Below are 17,792 nucleotides of genomic sequence, written 5' to 3'. Positions count from 1 at the left end.
GCTGCAGCAGCAGAGACTAAATAGATTACTACACATGGCTTTTAAACGGCGATTACACCAGGGAAAATGTGGCTTTAGTGAAACTGATTGCACAGTGCCGTCTCCAACCATAGCTGCTCTGTCCCTGACCTGTCCCTTTTTCATTGACAGGGGGAACCCATCAATGACTTCACAATCGTGCTAGTCCCCAGGTGTGAAACACCACTGTTCAGGCAGTTGCACAGTTGACAGTCACATGATATCAGTGCTCCCTAATACCCTAAGATAGAAATAAAGCTTATCATCATGATTATCTTTTGTTTTCCCCAGGGGAAAAGCCATACATCTGTGAGATCTGTGGGAAAAGCTTCACCAGCCGTCCCAACATGAAGCGACACCGCCGTACCCATACAGGAGAGAAACCCTACCCATGTGATGTCTGTGGCCAGCGCTTTCGATTCTCCAACATGCTCAAGGCCCACAAGGAGAAATGCTTCCGGGTCAGCAACCCTCTGGCCTCAGATCTTAGCAGCAATAGCGACGTGAACTCCATGGATCTGGCAACTCCTCAGAGCACCAACTCACCTCACTTGACGGCCGGAGCTCCACTCCACTCGACGCCACATTCCCACACACTCCCTTTGCCACTCATGCATGCTCATGCTCAGAGCATCCCCCCTCCTCCCCTCTTACCACCACCGCCTCCTCTCTTTCCAGGCAGCAGAGTGAACTTGAATAACTAAGCCTTGCATCAGTCTGTTGTGGGTGCACAGGAAACTGCTCTGTAATTCAGTAAGTGCCCAGTCGGTGTCAGTCTTGAACATTACTGACCGTTGGAAGGGAAATCACTTAGATTCTGGGGTGTGGTTGTTTTGAATGGGATTAATGGTTTGTTTTCTGCTTGAAGGGCTGGAGGTTTTCAGCCCTGAGTGGGAGCAGCCAGAGCTCACGCGTCACCTTTCATGTCAAATTACGTAAGATAAAAAACTAACGTTCTGCTCTGTTCATCCATGGAAGGGTGTAGACCAAGTGCTGCAACTGTTCATTGTCCTCTAGAGATATCTCAAAGGTCTTGTCTAATGGTTTCCTAACCTGTCCTGCCAAGCATTTCAGGAATAGAATGGAAGGGGAATGCATTTCCTTTGGAGCCTGGAGGAAAGGGTTTTTTTCTGCCCGAGCTGAAAAGCTTGGAAGAGATCATTGTGGCTTCATGGTTTCCCCTTGCCAATAAGTAATGCTAGTACCTGCTAACTTGTTATTCCTTTGGTAATAAGTGCAACAAAATTAGATTTTAAAAGCAATGCAGTGTGTGAGAGCGGAGCTACTTTATTGTTATCACAGATGGTAGTTCTTTTCAAAAGTTACTATTAAAAAGGTATTTTGAGATACAATTTCCAAATTCTGTGGCATTCTCTTACCAGTCCTAAGGGGGTTTAGGTCTCAAAAAAGTTGCAGAAAGGTAGTGAGCAGCGCAGGAAGAAATGTGACAAGTTACTTGCCCCTCTACTGTTGGGATTTGTAACTGCAACACCAACCTTTCCAAATTCTGTAACAAAGAACAGGAAGGAATTATTTTTTAAAAGGCAAATTTCCAAGCATTCCTTGAGAGGAATGAGGGAGATACAAAAACATCTACCCATGGAGTTGAGAGGAAATGGGAAATCGTAGGGTGATGGTATGAAATGCAAGCATTCTGGGAAAGTCTTGGAGCATTTGATGCTCTGCTTAGGAACCTTTTACACAGTCGTGGACTGTGTCACACAGCCACTGATTCTGAACATCAACACTTGGTCTACATCCTTCTTAAATTCCATTATATATTCCTCTTTCACAGGTTAATGCACTAAGACAAGCTCCTCTAGAAATGTACCATCCTTGTTTCTCATCCTTTAGCTGCTTTTGAGCTGGCTTGAGAAAAGGTATCTGGCCTTTTAAAAAAGAAAATGTTGATGATGTACTTATTTTACCCTTTTTTTGGCACTTTATTACTCCATTATAATAACACTCTCACAGCAGGACGCTTACACATTATTCTAGACTTTCTTGTAAGCTGACGAAACTCCTGAGCACCATCAGTCCACCAGCATGCCACCGTTGAACCAGCTGTGCTCATATTCAAAATGTATGCTCCCATTCAAATGGGCAAAGACTGAGCAGCAGTGGCACATGGGTGTGCCTGCAGGTCTCTGTGTGTGAACAGTATATGGATTTCATTGGATATTTGCTTTCTGGGGTTCCCCCGCTTTATGCCTCCCACCTCCAAAACCTGCGTTATTCTCTTCAACTAGGACATCCAGACCACTTTGCCTCTCTACCATGTTTTTGTTTGTGTGTGTGTATTTGTTTATGTGGACTACAGCAGGGCTGGCCCCTGGAACAACAGCCATAACACGTGAATGAGGAAGACATGACAACAAGGTTGTGGCTCAGATGAAAATAAAAGGTTGAGATAGTGCAATAAACCGCGAAGCAGAGGGACATTGAGACAGATGGCACAGTATTGAACTCGTTGGAAAGGCGTATTGACCTGTTAAAAGTTTGGCTTACCCAATAAGCCTTACTGATGGTTTCCCAATATGACCCTCCATGACAAAATATGTTCAAGAACAGTGGTCAATGTTGGGGAGTACAGTTTCCTGCCTTGAGACTTCAGTAGCATGTACCAGTTTAGAAAGAAGCGGTCAGAGATGAGGAAAACAACTTTACACGGCCTCAAAACTGATTTTCTGAATGCCTCATGTTTGGGCTTCTGCTAGTATTATAGCATTCAGTATCTGTGGCCCATGTATGCCAAGAAGCAAAAGAACAGGCGTGTATCGGTGACTCTCCTTTAGCGTGAAAAAGAAAAATATTTACAATAAAGCACTTTATTCTGTACAGAACTGGTGGGACTGGGATGGAGATGGGGGGGCGGATTTAAATTCTGATACTTTTTTAAAAAATTAAAGAAGCGGCTTAAGAAATAGGTATTTCAGAAGATAGGTTGAGACTTTGGGTTTAACACTCACGTGTGTAATCTGACTAAGTTTTTGTTTCTAACTTGCAAGAGAAACAGGACGCCATCCTAAATGATCTTGACTTCTCTCTTTTCTATGATCTCTGGGTTATCCGCAAGGCAAAAGTGAGAGGGTTTGGCGATCCAGTTTGTCACTCCCCTTCTTCCACGTGTAACACGATTAGGGAGAGAACAGCCCTCAAGACCCAAGTCCTCATTTCCATTTTTTCTGCAGGCAATTTCTTTGGTACCAAACCCATCTGAAATGGATTGAAACTATGGCTTAGAACCCACCCACCCACCCAAGTTTTAAGTACATTGGGTCCTCCACATTTACTGGGGTTAAGGTTGCAGGACCTCCGTGAAAGTGGGAAAATGACAAACTAAAAACAACATTTTTTTAACCTGAGAGAACTCTCTCTAAACCACATTGAGTTGTTGACCAATAAACCATGCTGGAGTATTTACAAATGTCCAGAGGCGAGCTTTCTCTAGGAATCTCTAGGTCCTCCAGTGTGACTCTGTGGTCAACTGGAAAAACTAGAGATCCCCAGAGAGAACATACAAATCAAATTCACAAATAATCGAACCTGCAAAAGTCAAAGCTGCAAATGTGGCGGACCAGTTATATGTGAAAAAGGTGTACCTTCCCTTTTGTTGGCTGGAAACAAAACTAAGTGATGTTGTTTGTGGTTGTAACTGTCTGATCTCTGATGCCGACAGGGAGTGCAGAGGGGCAAAATACTTCCCCATCAGAGAAAGAAGATGCCAGCCACAGATGCCGGCGAAATGTCAGAAACAAACTCTTCTAGAACATGGCCACATAGCCCCAAAAAGCTATGGATGCCAGCCATGAAAGCCTTTGGCCCACTGTACCATTGACCAGTAAATCTGTTTGAGGTACCACATAGTATCATTCCAGAAGATTCCAAAAAATGGCATCAAGATTGGGAATATCTTATAGGTTCCAGGCCCTGCAAAGGTATTTTGCATCCCATTGCTTTACCCATGCCTTCACCCTACTGCCTGCTACACCTATAAGAACATTCCCAAGTGTTCTCAATGACAACGGGTGTCCTAATATGTTGAGATACCCTGTTGAAGGGCAAATATATATATATATAATCAACCACTGTGAGATATTTCTTTGCATTTTGGGTTGGTGAAAATTTTTGCACAAAACATTGGCTTGGATTTTATGTGTTCTGCCTATATCATGTCCACCCCACTTATGTCTTGGCAGGGGACGCAAGGGGCTATCTTCTAGCACAGTGGCTCTTAACCTTTTCTTTGTCTTTTGTTGCAGAAGAGCCCTAAGACCTAACTCAAGGTTTAAAACCAAAATAATCGTTATTCCTGATCACTGAACCATTGACAATTACACCATCCATTTAACCTTCCCTCCTCGGATTTACCGAGGGGGAGAGAAGACTTTTCTCCTTTTTATTCCCCCCAGATTCTGGCTGGAGCTGAATGAAGGGCAATGTGCAAGGCCAGCCAGCCAACTTGCCTTTGTCTAGGCTCCTCGTGCATTCCTCCAGCACTCATGCTACAGGGGCATCTGCCTCCACCTTATTTCACCTCTTATTAAATAAATAACAAGGGCACACCAATTCCATTTTGCATTTCTTTGTCACTTTCAGACATCAACCCTGATACAACATATAATGTTGTTGGATTCTGTGCAGCTGAGGTTAAAATTTGCCAGGCAATGACCTCCACAGCAGACTAGTACCAATTTTGTCTTACTATACTGAAGCTGTGTAATCTGAAAGGGTGTTTTAACCTGTATTTTTATCTTCTTTTATTCTGTATCTCCCTTTTTATCTGTGTTGGTTTATGACCATAATAAAGATCCTTCTTCTTCACTAGGGAGAAGATGGGCTGAGCAGTCTGCAAGCCTTCATGCACCCCTTGCCAGGGCATCACAGCCCCCTGAGGGTCAGCGGACAACAGGTTAAGAACCAGTTTTCTAGCTCTTAGCACCCTGCAAATATCAAACCTTGAAAGAGGCTATTCCTATTCACTGGTTGGAATGGAAGGGAATGAGAAGACAAGGTAGACAATGAGGAACCAGCTTAGATGGGGACGAACATGTTAGTGCAATAGTTCCCAAAATTTGGTACTCCAGATGTTTTGGACTCCAGCTCCCCAGAATTCCTGACTGTTAGCCATGCTGACTAGGGCTTCTGCGAGCTGCAGTCCAAAACATCTGGAGGATCAAAATTTGGGAGTTGTTGTGTTAGTGCATCCTCCCATCCTTTCCTTGTGTGCTACAGCAGCAACAACATCCCCTCTCAGGGGTGACAGCTGCACTGGGGAAAGGTTTCAGATGTTGCACAAAGGGCTAAAAAAAACCAAAACCTTTGCTCTGCCTAAAAAAAGATACAGCACACCCTCCAGTTGTCCCAATTTGGCAGTGATAGGCCTGATTTAAGCCTGCTTTCTTGGTTGGTTTTAAAATGTCCTGGTTTCTCCCTCCTCTTTCCAATTTCCCCCTTTATCCCCATCTTACTTCAGTTGTTGCAAACTGAATCCAAAGTGCAAACAGTAGTTTGGACTCAGTTAACTTAGAAGAGGGAGAGAGGAGAAGAGATTTTTCCCTTCGCAATTGGCTCAGGCAAAAGCAAACTGCTGCAACATCTCTGAGCTTGCCTGTTCATTCTCATTAATACCTTTAGGCAACTTTACAGCACTGTGTTGCTTTGCTACGCATCCCAGTTTTCTGAAATGTTGGATGATACAATGTAGGCATGCACAAGAATATATCTTGACCACCAGCGTGGAATGTTAAGGTTAGGACTCCAGGAGAATAGGATTTGAATCCTTGCTCAGCCATAGAAACCCACTGGTGATTTTGGGCAACTCTCACTCTCTTAGCCTCAGAGGAAGGCAAGGGTGAACCCCTTGTGAACAAAGTTTGCCATGAAAACCCCATGAGAAGTTTGCCTTAAATTGGAAATGACTTGAAGGCACACAACAACAAAGCCACACTTATAAATGCACACGTCACTCGCAGTGTTCCGGCCATAGATTTTTTCCCTAGAAAAATATTTCACGTTTTTGCACCAGCAGCGCCACCCCCCCAAAATATAAAATGCCCTCTTAAGAGTCCCAAAGTGCAAAAAGTTATCAAAACAGCATGAACACGTAATCTCACCCGGGGACGGGAGGGAGAAGACTTTCAGTATCTTTCTGCTCTTGCATGTGTGAACAAGATAAATGAAGATTTACATCCCTATTGCTCAGTGAGATATAAACCTTTCTCAGAAATGGTGCTTTGCTTTTTTCTTTAAAAAAATAATTAAAGTCGGTTTAAATAACTTCAGACCCATTCGTGTGCTTGGTCTTTGTTGTGTTTGCAAAGGTTTACGTTAACTCCTGCTCCTCTCCCCTCTGTATCTGTTGCCAATTGCTTCACTTTGCCTAATGGCAGAACCAGCCTTGATACCTGGATGGGAGCCAGAGGATATTTGCATCTGCCTGTGTATGATCTTACCCTAAACCCAATGGATGTTCCTGGATGTGGTGTGCATCTGCTTGGTTGCAGTCTCGCTAGAGATGATACTATGCATCTTTTGTTGTTATCTGCTCTCAAGTCAACTTCGACTCATGGCGACCCTGTGGATGAGACATCTCCAATATTCTATTATCCACTGCTAAGTCTTGCTGATTCATGCCCCTGACCTCCTTGACTGAGTCTATCCATCAGACATGTGGCCTTCCTCTCCTGCTTCTTTCCACCTTTCCTAGCATTATTGTCTTTTCTAATGATTCATGCTTTCTCATGATGTGACCAAAGTAAAATAGCCTTGGTTTGATCATCTTGGCATCTAGGGCTATTTCAGGCTTGATCCGTTGAAGGACCCATTTGTTTGTCTTTTTGGCCATCCACATTATCCTCTTCTCTAGCACCACATCTCTAATGAATAGATTTTCTTTTTATCCACTTTCTTCATTGTCCAGCTGTCACATGGGAACATAGTGATGGGGAATACCATGGCTTGAATGATTCTAACTTTAGTGTTCAGATGTATATCTTTGCTCTTTAAAATGCATCTACACTGCAGACATAATGCAGGTTGATACCACTTTAAGTGCTCCAGCCTATGGAATCCTGGGATTCGAAGTTTTATAAGGTCTCCCGCCTTCGCTGCCAAAGAGTGCTGGATTCTGTAGGCTGGTGCCATGGCAGTTAAAATGGTGTCAAACTGCATTATTTCTACAGTGCAGATGCACCCTTAGACTGGGGATCTGTTTGGTACATTTTCCTAACATAATAGTTTGTTCCAATGCAATAAAGCACTTGTTGGAGTCATATACAACAGTGGAAGGAGGAGAACAGAGAAAATCATTCCTGTCATCAGAAAAAGCCACTCTGCCAGTTTTTGTGTGGTTCACCTTTCATGCCTGCAGCCATTTTATCACCATTCTTTCCTCTAGAGATCTCAGATCTCTGGGCTTGGCCTTGATTCTCAAGATCAGGATCTGATTTTTGCTTCTCAAGGATAAGGGGAGGAAGAAAGAGTGAGAGCATGTGTCTTCGAGTGACTGTGCATGTGTGTATTTTCCTCATTTCTTAGATTTCAGCTCTGATGTTGCTTGGCTACATGCAGTCGGGTTTTCTTCTGTTGAAAGGCATGCAGTATATACAAGCTGTGGGTGGCATGTAATACACATTTTCAAGATTCATCAAGGGCTGCAGAATTGTTTGGCACCACTTTAACTGCCATGGCTCAAGGCTATGGAATTCTGGGATTTGTAGTTTTGTGAGGTATTTAGCCTTCTCTGTCAGAGAGCTCTGGTGCCACAGCAAACTACAAATCCCAGGATTCCATGACAGTTGAAGCGGTATCAAACTGCATTAATTCAGCAGTGTGGCAGCAGTCATGGTGTTTTTTTATTGGAATGGTGCAGTGGTTTGAGCGTTGGGCTATGACTTGGAGACCAGGGTTCAAACCCCACTTTGGCCATGTAAACCCACTGGGTCAGCTTGGGCAAGTCCCACACACTCAGTCTCAGAGGATGGCAATGGCAAACCCTCTTTGAAGAAATCTGCCAAGAAAGCCCCATGACAGATTTACCTTAGGGCCACCATGAGTTGGAAACGACTTGAAGGTACACAACAACAACTCTGTGTAGTTGTGGCTGATGCTTGTTGTATCATGTTGAATGATGTTGCCACAGACCACCTCCTGTGAAATTGCAAGGGTCATCCCTAGATCTGAGGTTTCACAAGGGTCCTTGTGAGGATATCACAAGGGTCACCCCTATGATCTCAGGGCATCATATCAACCTAATGGGCAACACTATCCACCACTTTGGCCAGTAGGACCATGGCCACAGACAATAGTGTCAGTGCAACACAGCATGGCAACTTGATCAATGGAAACCTGGGAGGTGATGCCCTAAACCAAGAAGCAAATGGAAAAAACACAGAGTTTAGGGGGGGAAAAAGCTAAAAAAACTGTAATTTTATTGGAACAATGTGTTAAAAACTAAACAAGGGCTAAAGCCAGCTGTGAGGCTTTAGCTGACAAGTATTTGTGGCACACCCCAGCCTTAGGCACGACTCAAGGTCTTAGTTGACCTTCCACTTACCAAAAGGACAGCTGGTTTCCACATGCTCTACCTGACAAGGTGGCTTAATTCTTTGGACCACTGATGAAGACAATTGTCGAAACGCGTTTGGTCTTTTTTTGATACTTTTAACACTTTTATCTGTTTTGGGCATACTGTACATCCCTTTGTACTGTACAAGCCTCTGTTTGTGCACTCTGTAAACTATATTTATATTGTGTTTATTTGTTTCCATACATGGTGTGAGACGCAGAGGAATTGTTATAGTTTTGCATTATTCTGGGAATTGCAGTTTCCAAGCCCAGTTCTGCTCATCAACTTTCAGAGTGTGGCTTATAGGCCAGAATAAGCCTCACAGCTGGCTTTAGCCCTTGTTTAGTTTTTAACACATTGTTCCAATAAAATTACAGTTTTTTTAGCTTTTTTCCCCCCTAAACTCTGTGTTTTTTCCAACTTGATCAATGGCCCACTTACCCGAAAAAAGTAGCCACAACCATTTTTCACTTCCTTTTGTGAAAGCTCATCCACCTTTTGGGGGTTTCTCTTCAAGTCTAAGATGCTAGGCAAGAAATAACAAAATTTGCATGTTTTTCCTGGTTTTATCTAACAAAAAAAAAATGGCACTGCATCATCAAATGTTTAAATGTAGACATACAAAAGTAAGTGAGGGATGGGAGTGGGAGACATGGGGAGCCCAATGGTCAAAAGACAAAGTGATGCCCCAACATGATCACATCTTTGTTAGTCTCAAGATGTTGAGCCGCACCGGAAGAAATGTAGCGCCTGATGCGTACTGGATCTCCCGGAGGACACCTTCCCACTTCTTTCCTTCTTCATCGTATCTATAAATTCAGAAAAACACCTGGGTAAGAAATGGACAGATCCTCCCATTGGTGTAACATCTAGAGAGCCTAGATATTACAGACCTAAATACAATTGCTAGTCCCAAACAGAGTAGGTCCATTGAATAAATGGAACTTATGCAGGTTTTGAATCAGTGGGTTTATTCTAACGAGATTTAAACATTGAATTTAGGCCTTTGCTACTTTATTTTTCAATTCTACCTGTCTTCTATAAATCAGACTCTAGTGGATGTGCATATAGGAATGTAAATATACAGTCAGCCATCTATATTCACTGATACTTTATCCATGGATTCAACTATCCACGGTTTGAAAATATATTTTTACAAAAATACCAAAAAAGCAAACCTTGATTTTGCCATTTTATATAAAGGATACCATTTTACTATGCTACTGTATTGCAAAAAAAAAAAAAACCCAAAACCCTACAGTTCCCAGAATTCCATAGCCTTGAGCCATGGCAGTTAAAGTGAGGTCAAACCAGATTATATTCTGCAATGTGGATGCCGCCACTGTCACCATGTGATTGTGCAATCCCAGAACTGCTGCTGGAGTAATTTACCGCATTTTGGACTAGTGCTATTGGGATTTTATTGTCAGGTTTTTCTGCCAATGGGAAGATGTTGGTTATCTACACTTCACAGATGAGGCAGCAAAGAGAGGGAGACAGCATTGCAATAGGTATGGCCAAAGGCACTGCTATTGAACTTCTATAGTGGTTTAAAAGCCACATGTGATAAAGTCCTTAGACAATAATACTAGCGCCTTTTATAAAGGATGTGTGGAATCTCCACTTTGGTGCTTTAATGCCAGCAAAGGCCAACACTGACATTCCTTACCTCCAGACATCATTGAGCTCAGTTGGCACCAATTCTCCAGACTCTGTCTCTACTGTGGCAAAGCCTCCGATGAGGAAAAGTGTCCCAGCCAGGCTGACCAGGCTGACAGAACTGCGCTCCTGGGGGAATTCAGTGAAGGCTTCCCATCTACCAAAGCAGAGAAGACCATGAAGTTTAGAAAACTGAGCTTGCCATTCATATTACCTGCTAGAGATGCTTTAGCTAGAGATCCTGCATTGAGCATGAGCTGGATTCGATGGCCCATGAGGATCCGTCCAGCTCTATGACTCTATGATTCTACTCCGTAACAGACGTCTCAATACATAGACAATTTCAACATACGGCTGGAGCAACACTGATCCCACATGGCTAACCACACACAGAGGAGCCAGTGTGGTGTAGTAGTTTGAGCACTAGACTAGAACCCTGAGTTTGAATTCCTGCTCAGCCATGGAAAATTTGAAACCCACTTGGTGAATTTAGGCAAGCCACACTCTCTCAGACTCAGAGGAAGGCAAAGGAAACTCTCCCTGAGCCGATCTTGCCACGAAAACCCCATGACAGGTTCACCTTAGAGTAGTCTTAAGTTGGAACCAACTTGATAACATATAACAACAACAGCAACAACAAATTAAACAATTCAAGGAGTTAAAAGAAGACAGGTTAAACCAGTGACTGTGGGCCTGTCAATCTCTCTACTTAGTCTCTCCTACAGGATTATCCTGAGAGATATGACATGCCAAAATATATGTTCCCTATGACATGACTTGGGAATATGTTTAGGATATCAATACTGTATAATGAACAAACAGAGGTGCAGGTTTTTCATCCTGGCAGTGGTATAGTGTGGCTCTCCAAAGGTTGTTAGACTACAAGTCCCAGCATTATTTGGGCTATACCAGCTAGGGCTGCTGGGAGTTGCAGTCGAGCAACATCCAAAAAGAGGCATCATTCCTACTTCTGCTCTTTACACTGTGCTGCCAGACATGGCCAGTAAATTCTGTAGTGGTCAGTTATAAAGTGCTTGCATCCATTGTAATGGTCCCTATAGATATGCCCTCAAAGAATGTCCAAAAATTGCAGGTAGTATCTATAAGTTTGTATGTTTGCTGCTTCAAAATCCTTTGCATTGCAATGAGGATCACTTGGATTAATGAATCATCGCCTGGAAACACCCCACACAGAGACCCTTTCTTGGCCTCCAGGCTCCAGCTAAATTCAGAGGCAGCTTTGAGGAAGGTGGCAGATGGCATCACTGGCCCTGCTCCTCAAAAAGTCCCAGCACTTTGACCCCATGGGCGCTGGCCCTACTACCACACCAGGCATGGCACGTACTTGTCAGTTGCAATGTCATAAACTTCCAGTGAATTGGTCAAACCCGAGTCGGTCACGCCTGCCGCCACATAGATTTTGTCATTGTGTATGGTTGCCCCAAAGAGTGAACGGGCATTTTTCATGGGTGTCAGCTCCTTCCACTCAAATTTCTTTGGGTTGTAGACCAACAGTGTGTTCAGGCACTTCCTAAAGGAAAGGAAAGGACATTAGTCAACCCCTGTTGTCCCCAGCTCATAACACGGATCTTCCTGGTGGGCACAAAGCACTAACCTCAGAGCCATCCCAAAACTGTCAACAGGTCTCACTCAACAAAATCTTTGAATTTGAGCCTGTCACCTGAGGTATTAGCTAATATGACACCTAATATGGTGTCATCTGCAAATCTGATAAGCATGCCCTCTGTTCTTTCATCCAAGTCATTGATAAAGATGTTAAATAGCACTGTGCCCAGGACAGAGCCCTGTGCACCCCACTGGTCTTATGCCTCCATTGCTGGTGGAATAGTAAATTCTCTCTGTGGCCTGGATCCTACTGGTTAGACCAAGTAGTCTAGACCCATTGCTTAGTGAGTTGTTGAATGCTGAGTCAACAGATATGTAAACTCCAACAACTCAATGGATCTACTCTAATTGGGAATTACAATAGGAGTCAGGCCTAGGTTTTACTTAGCCTGAACTTAAAGGAACTATTTAACGAACTGAACTCTCCAAACCAACCACTGAAGCCAAGGATCATTGCAGATCAGATTCTAAACTATGATGTGACACAACTTGGAAAAGTTACTACTTTGGAATACATCTCCAAGAATCTCCCAGGTGCCGGGGCCAATGGGGTGTCACTTTATTTCTGCAGATGCTAGCCAGTTAACAGCCCAACCTTTTGCTTAATGTTTATTCAACTGTAAGTCTCTTACACCAAGGTATCAGCTGTCTTTGTTGCCAATGCCATTCCACTTCCCTCTCACTTACTTATCGTTTCCTTTGCCTCCTATGACGTAGATGAGGTCATTGTGGGACACCACTCCATGGCCATAGACTGGGTAAGGAAGAGTGTCTGATTCTCCCCATTTGAAGGACCTGGTGGAGCGGAAAGCAGTATTTTTTTTTAGAAGATGTTCAAATCCACATTCCTGTCCTTTGCAAAACTTAAAGGAGGTAACTATAACTTTGAGAACCACTATGCCAGTGTGACCATCACTTCCCCCAAACTTTTATGCTAATTGTAGCTGCATAACAGTTAAAATTCAACAGATAAGAGAGCATCCATTTTCTTTATCTAGGCGCTAGCAGCTGCTTTTCTTTCAAAGGTCCTTTTTGGATCTTTCTATCTATCCTAACACCTCCTAGGCAACGCTTGGAAAAGTTACTTCTTTGAACAACAACTCATGCCTGGCTGGAGGATACTGGGAGTTGCCATTCAAAAAGAGATTTTTTTTCAAGCTCTGCAGCTAGTCTCCAAGCTTCCTTATGATCCCAGACTTTCAGAAATCCTTTTTAAAAATTATGTTGTGAATGTTTTTTCTAAGGCTGCCTTTTACATTCATTAATTACTTTCTTGATTATCGCTGCTTTGCTGTGTGTTTCATGAGCTGCTGAATCTGCTCTGGGATTGCTTTGCTTTTTTTAAATAAAGGGGATTATAGCAATGTTTTCAACAGCCCCCGGGACCTCTTCTGAAGGTGAAAAGATGCTCTTGAGGTCAGCATTCGGACTGTAAAACTGGAAATGAATAGTTCAAGCCAGCCTCCTTCAATCTGGCATCCTCCAGAGGTTCTGGACTGCCATACCTATCATCCCCAGAATGGCACAGGATTTTAGTCTGAGATGTATGGAGGGTAGCAGTCACATTGGCTTGGCCCAGCTCAAACTAGACCCATAGATCCAATTGTTCAATGCTAAGGCAATAGAAAGGAGAATTCTGTTTATTCTATGGACCTACTTAGTTGGGTTTCATTCAATCCGTTTTTAGCACATGCCACAGCAGGCTTTATTGGTCAATGTGAAGTTTATTTTTAGTCCATACAGTTGGTCTCCATATCCAAGGATTCTTTATCCAGGGATTCAACCATCCATGGCTTGAAAATCTATCTATCTATCTATCTATCTATCTATCTATCTATCTATCTATCTTAAAATTAAAAAAAATGATTTTGCCATTTTATATAAGGGACACCATTTTTATATGCCATTATATTTAATAGGACTTAAGTATTCACAGATTTCAGTATCCACAGAGGGTCCTGGAACCAAGCCCCAGGGAAAACCAGGGGTCCTCCAAAATTTACTTTCCAATGAAATCCATAATCTACCCTTTCTGCTTGGAGGTCTTTGGTACTCACAGCCTGTCATAGCACATGACTGAATCCAGTGTCTGCTCGCCTTCCTTCAGTTCCTTTCCTCCTACCACAAAGATGGAATTTTCTGCTTCACCAAGTCCAAAGAGGCAGCGCGGAGATGGGAGAGGTGGCATCCCAAGCCAATCTGAATCCAAGTGATCATACTGTAGAGAAGCATAAGGAGACCATGGTACCATCGTCACCATATGAAATGGGTTAAAAAGAAACACAAAAACCCTAACAGGGCAACACAGGAGCCCATATGTAAACCCCATAATGCCCAGGAAGTGAGATTGGGTCTAGGCTTATGGTGGTTGTGTGCCTTCAAGTGGTGGTGACCCTAAAATGGCTCTATCATGGGGTTTTCTTGGCAAGATTTGTTCAGAGGGGGTCCATGTCCTGCGCATCAGCTTCCAGAGCCATCTGACTGGGCTGGGCTAGACAATCTTTTTCTCTGATCTAGCAAAGGTTTTGTTTCATTTTTAACAAAACAGTAAGGCTGCCACCAGTATTGTGTATTGAGAAACAAAATGGTTCCCAATTGGCAAAGGGGTTGGGCAAGGCTGCATTCTATCACCCTCTTTATTCAAGTTGTATGCAGAAAATATCGTATGCAGATCAGGCTTAGACCCAAAGTCAAGAGGAGTAAAGATTGGCGGAAGGAACACTGACAACCTAACATACACAGATAACACCATATTACTAGCAGAAACCAGTTACTGGAGCAATTCCTGAAGAAGATCAAGGATGAAAGTGCCAAGGTAGGCTTAATGCTGAACATCAAGAAAACAAAAATAATGCCCACGGAAGATCTACAAGAATCCATCCTAGATAGTGAGAAAATCAAAACAGTCAAAGAGTTCCCATACCTTGGATCAAATATTGATTAGAAAAGTGACTGCAGTCAAGACATGAGAAGAAAGCTAAGATTGGGAAGGGCAGCTATGAAAGAACTGAACAAAATCCTAACATGTAAAGATATAAATCTGAACACCAAAGTGAGGATCGTCCATTTTATTCCCTATCTCCAAGTGGGGATGTGAGAGCTGGACAGGGAAGAAATCCGATAGAAAAAAAAAATCAACACATTTGAAGAAATAGGGTGCCAAATAAGAGTGCTGAGGATACCGTGGGTGGCTAAGGAAGCAGATAAATGAGTTCTAGAACAGACCAAGCTTGGACTACCCTTGGAAGCCACAGTGCTTGAATTGAGGTTGTTGTGCTTTGGCCGATTCATGAGAAGGCATGAATCATTGAAAGAGACCATGGTTCTGGGAAAAGTAGAGGGAAGTAGAAAGAGAGGAAGACCATATGTCAGATGGTTAGACTTTATCAAACAGGCCATAAGCCTGAGACTGCAGAACCTGAGCAGAGTAGTAGAAGACAGGGGGTCTGGAGATGTCTCTTCCATGGGATCACCATGAGTTGAGGTTGATTCGAGGGCAGTTAATACAACTAACCCTCTGACCATCTCAATTTGGTGGCCACAATCCTGATGGCTGCTCTGTCACCCCACTTTCTCATCTACTTTTAACTTGTATCTTTCTTCCTCCCACTTTCTCTCTAGCTTACTTCCATTACTGGAAACTGAATTCAAAGTGCAAAAGTAATTGGACTCAGTTAACTCAGAGGTGACAGATTAGAGGAGAGGGAAGAATCTTGCCTTTCCCAGTAGGTGAAGGTAAAAGCAAACTGCAGCAGCCTCTGCTAGATCATCTATTCTAAATAATAACTTTCATCATTTTTCCCATGCTCTGATGTTGCTTGGCCACATGTGCCCTGGTTTTGTTCTGTGAAATGTTGGAAAGCTGTGGATGGCATATAATACGCATTTTCAAGAGTAATCAAAGGCTGAAGAATTAATGCAGTTTGATACCGCTTCAATTTCCATGGCTCAATGCTATGGAATTTTGGGATTAATTGTTTCATTAGTTATTTAGCTTTCTCTGTCAGAGAGCTCTAATGCCACAACAAACTACAAATCTCGGGATTCCATAGCCTAGATGGAGCCATGATAGTTAAGGCAGGGTTAAACTGCATTAATTCTTCAGTGTGGCATCAGCCACAGCCAACCCCTCCCCCATAAGATAACACATACTTGAAAGAAGGAGTCAAACCAGTCCCAACTGGGACTTAGCCAAACCTGGGCCCTAAAGGTTTACAGTAACATGTGGCTGATGCCCCATTCCAACAAGAGGCCAATACAGCTCTTGTCTCAGAAGCAAAAATTTTACATTGGAAAAAGCTCTCCAGTACCTGCAGAAAATAGGAATTCATTGGGTCCTCTTTATTGCCCTCATTGTAGTAAAGTCCACCAGCTATGAAGACCTGGTTCTCACGGGTGACCAAGCTGACATGGTTCTTTGGGATCTGAGCCGAGAGGGAGGCGTAATAGCACTCATTGGCCCCCGGGTCATAGGCCACCGCCCCAGAGTCACTGACCATGAAAATGAGATCTTGAAGGAACATCCCAAACCGCATGGTATCATTTAAGATCCCTGGAAGGCCTTCTTCTTCCTCCTCCTCCTTCTCTTTATCATCACCTTCTTCCTCTACTCCTCCATTGATGACATTGTCCCCAGGCTTCTTCTCCCCCTTTTTCTTTACCCTTTTCACCACTGTGAATTTCCCCTCATGGGCATCCTTCACCATCTGCAACTTCTTAAGCAGTTCTGGGTTGGACTTGACCAAAGGATGCTTCTCCACCTTGTCCCTGAAGTAATCCTTCTCCATGAGGCGGAAACGGATGCTCTCAAAGACTATCGGCAGGGACTTCCCTCGACTCTCGCGGTCCTTGGCTGTGGCCCATTTCATTACCACCTCAAAGACAGACTCTTCCTTTTCGATATTCAAAGAATCACTGGAGATGATGGCAATGAGCTCATCAGGCGAGAGCTGGGAGAATTCCTCATCCCGGGAGATCAGGGCAAAGCGGTCGCAAATGAAATCCCGGGCAGCAATTGCCAAGCGGGCACAGTCCAACATCAAACCCAGCCTGAAAATGGCCAGGCAGTTGCTGAGGCATAGCCTCTTCTGAAGGAAAGAGACACAGACTGTGAAAATGGAAGGGATCTGAAACATGTTGGCCACAGAAAAGATGTCTTGAACGTTCTGCTCTGTGATCTCCAGTTCTGAGGTGTAGATGTAGTGGAGAATCTTACCCATCACTTCTGGATCCACATCTTCTAAGCTGATCTCCCTTTTCTTACTCTCTTCCATGTCGGAGAGGAACATGGCCCTGAAGTAGGGACTGCAGGCTGCCAGGACCAGGCGGTGACATGGAAACTCCTTCCCTTTCACCTTCAAGACACAATCTAAGAACTTGTTGTGATCTAGCAAGTCCTTGAGCCCATCTTGGAGAAGAGTTTGCTGGTAGAGACGCAACTCTTCGGCTTGTTCTAAGGGGACGGCCATGGTCAAAATACTGTATTACTTCCTTCTCTTCTTCGATCAGATCTTCCAGCTCTTTTGATTCTGGGAACGTTGGGGTGACTCTTTTTTTGATTCTGGAGAGAGCGCCGTCCAAGAATAAGAGTGAGAGCCTCGCTGCCTGTACAGCTGGCTGTGTGGCTCAGTTTCCACAGTGCGAGAGGGTTTTTATATATAGCAACAGCGTTACAAAGCTTAGGGAATCCACTCGGGAGCATGTGTAAGCCGATCACCTTTTAATATGACAAACTGGCCCACCAGGGAGGGATGGCTGTTGTGGGAAGGGGAGGAGGGATGACACAAAGAGGGTGAGCAACAGCTGTAAGTGTAATTCTAGCTCTATGACAGAAGCTATCCTGATGATTCACTATGGAGAGGTCTTTTCCTAAAGGACTCTCATCCCCCTCCCCAAGACTTGAGATAGCCAAGTCATAGTG

At 43.6% G+C, this 17,792-nt stretch overlaps 2 protein-coding genes across 4 annotated transcripts in view; one reads left to right on the top strand and one right to left on the bottom strand.

Annotated features, from left to right (window-relative positions):
* Positions 1–1,455, top strand: part of ZBTB47 (zinc finger and BTB domain containing 47) — a 35,977-nt gene extending 34,522 nt beyond the window's left edge. For both annotated transcript variants that reach the window (XM_042476083.1, XM_042476084.1), the window contains exon 6: positions 310–1,455. In XM_042476083.1, coding sequence (XP_042332017.1) covers positions 310–722 — 413 coding nt within the window. In that variant the 3' untranslated portion in view covers positions 723–1,455. The remainder of the gene's footprint in view (positions 1–309) is intronic.
* KLHL40 (kelch like family member 40) lies at positions 1,446–17,532 on the bottom strand. 2 transcript variants are annotated; one of them, XM_042476085.1, is made up of 8 exons: positions 16,183–17,532; positions 13,930–14,090; positions 12,560–12,667; positions 11,592–11,777; positions 10,257–10,403; positions 9,321–9,396; positions 9,029–9,113; positions 1,446–1,525 (listed from the first exon to the last, which is right to left on the bottom strand). In XM_042476085.1, the coding sequence occupies exons 1-7, from the start codon at positions 17,338–17,340 to the stop codon at positions 9,075–9,077; spliced, it is 1,875 nt and encodes a 624-aa protein (XP_042332019.1). In that variant the 5' UTR covers positions 17,341–17,532; the 3' UTR covers positions 1,446–1,525; positions 9,029–9,074. The 2 variants fall into 2 exon arrangements, with proteins under 2 accessions (XP_042332019.1, XP_042332020.1); XM_042476086.1 differs by lacking the exons at positions 1,446–1,525; positions 9,029–9,113 and having other exon boundaries at positions 9,140–9,396; positions 16,183–17,531.
* Between the last annotated feature and the right edge of the window lie 260 nt (positions 17,533–17,792).

Source organism: Sceloporus undulatus, chromosome 6 (assembly GCF_019175285.1).
Source record: "Sceloporus undulatus isolate JIND9_A2432 ecotype Alabama chromosome 6, SceUnd_v1.1, whole genome shotgun sequence".
NCBI classification, from domain to species: Eukaryota; Metazoa; Chordata; class Lepidosauria; order Squamata; family Phrynosomatidae; genus Sceloporus; species Sceloporus undulatus.
The sequence above is the reverse complement of the archived record's forward strand: the minus strand, read 5'-3'. Positions and strand labels throughout refer to the sequence as shown.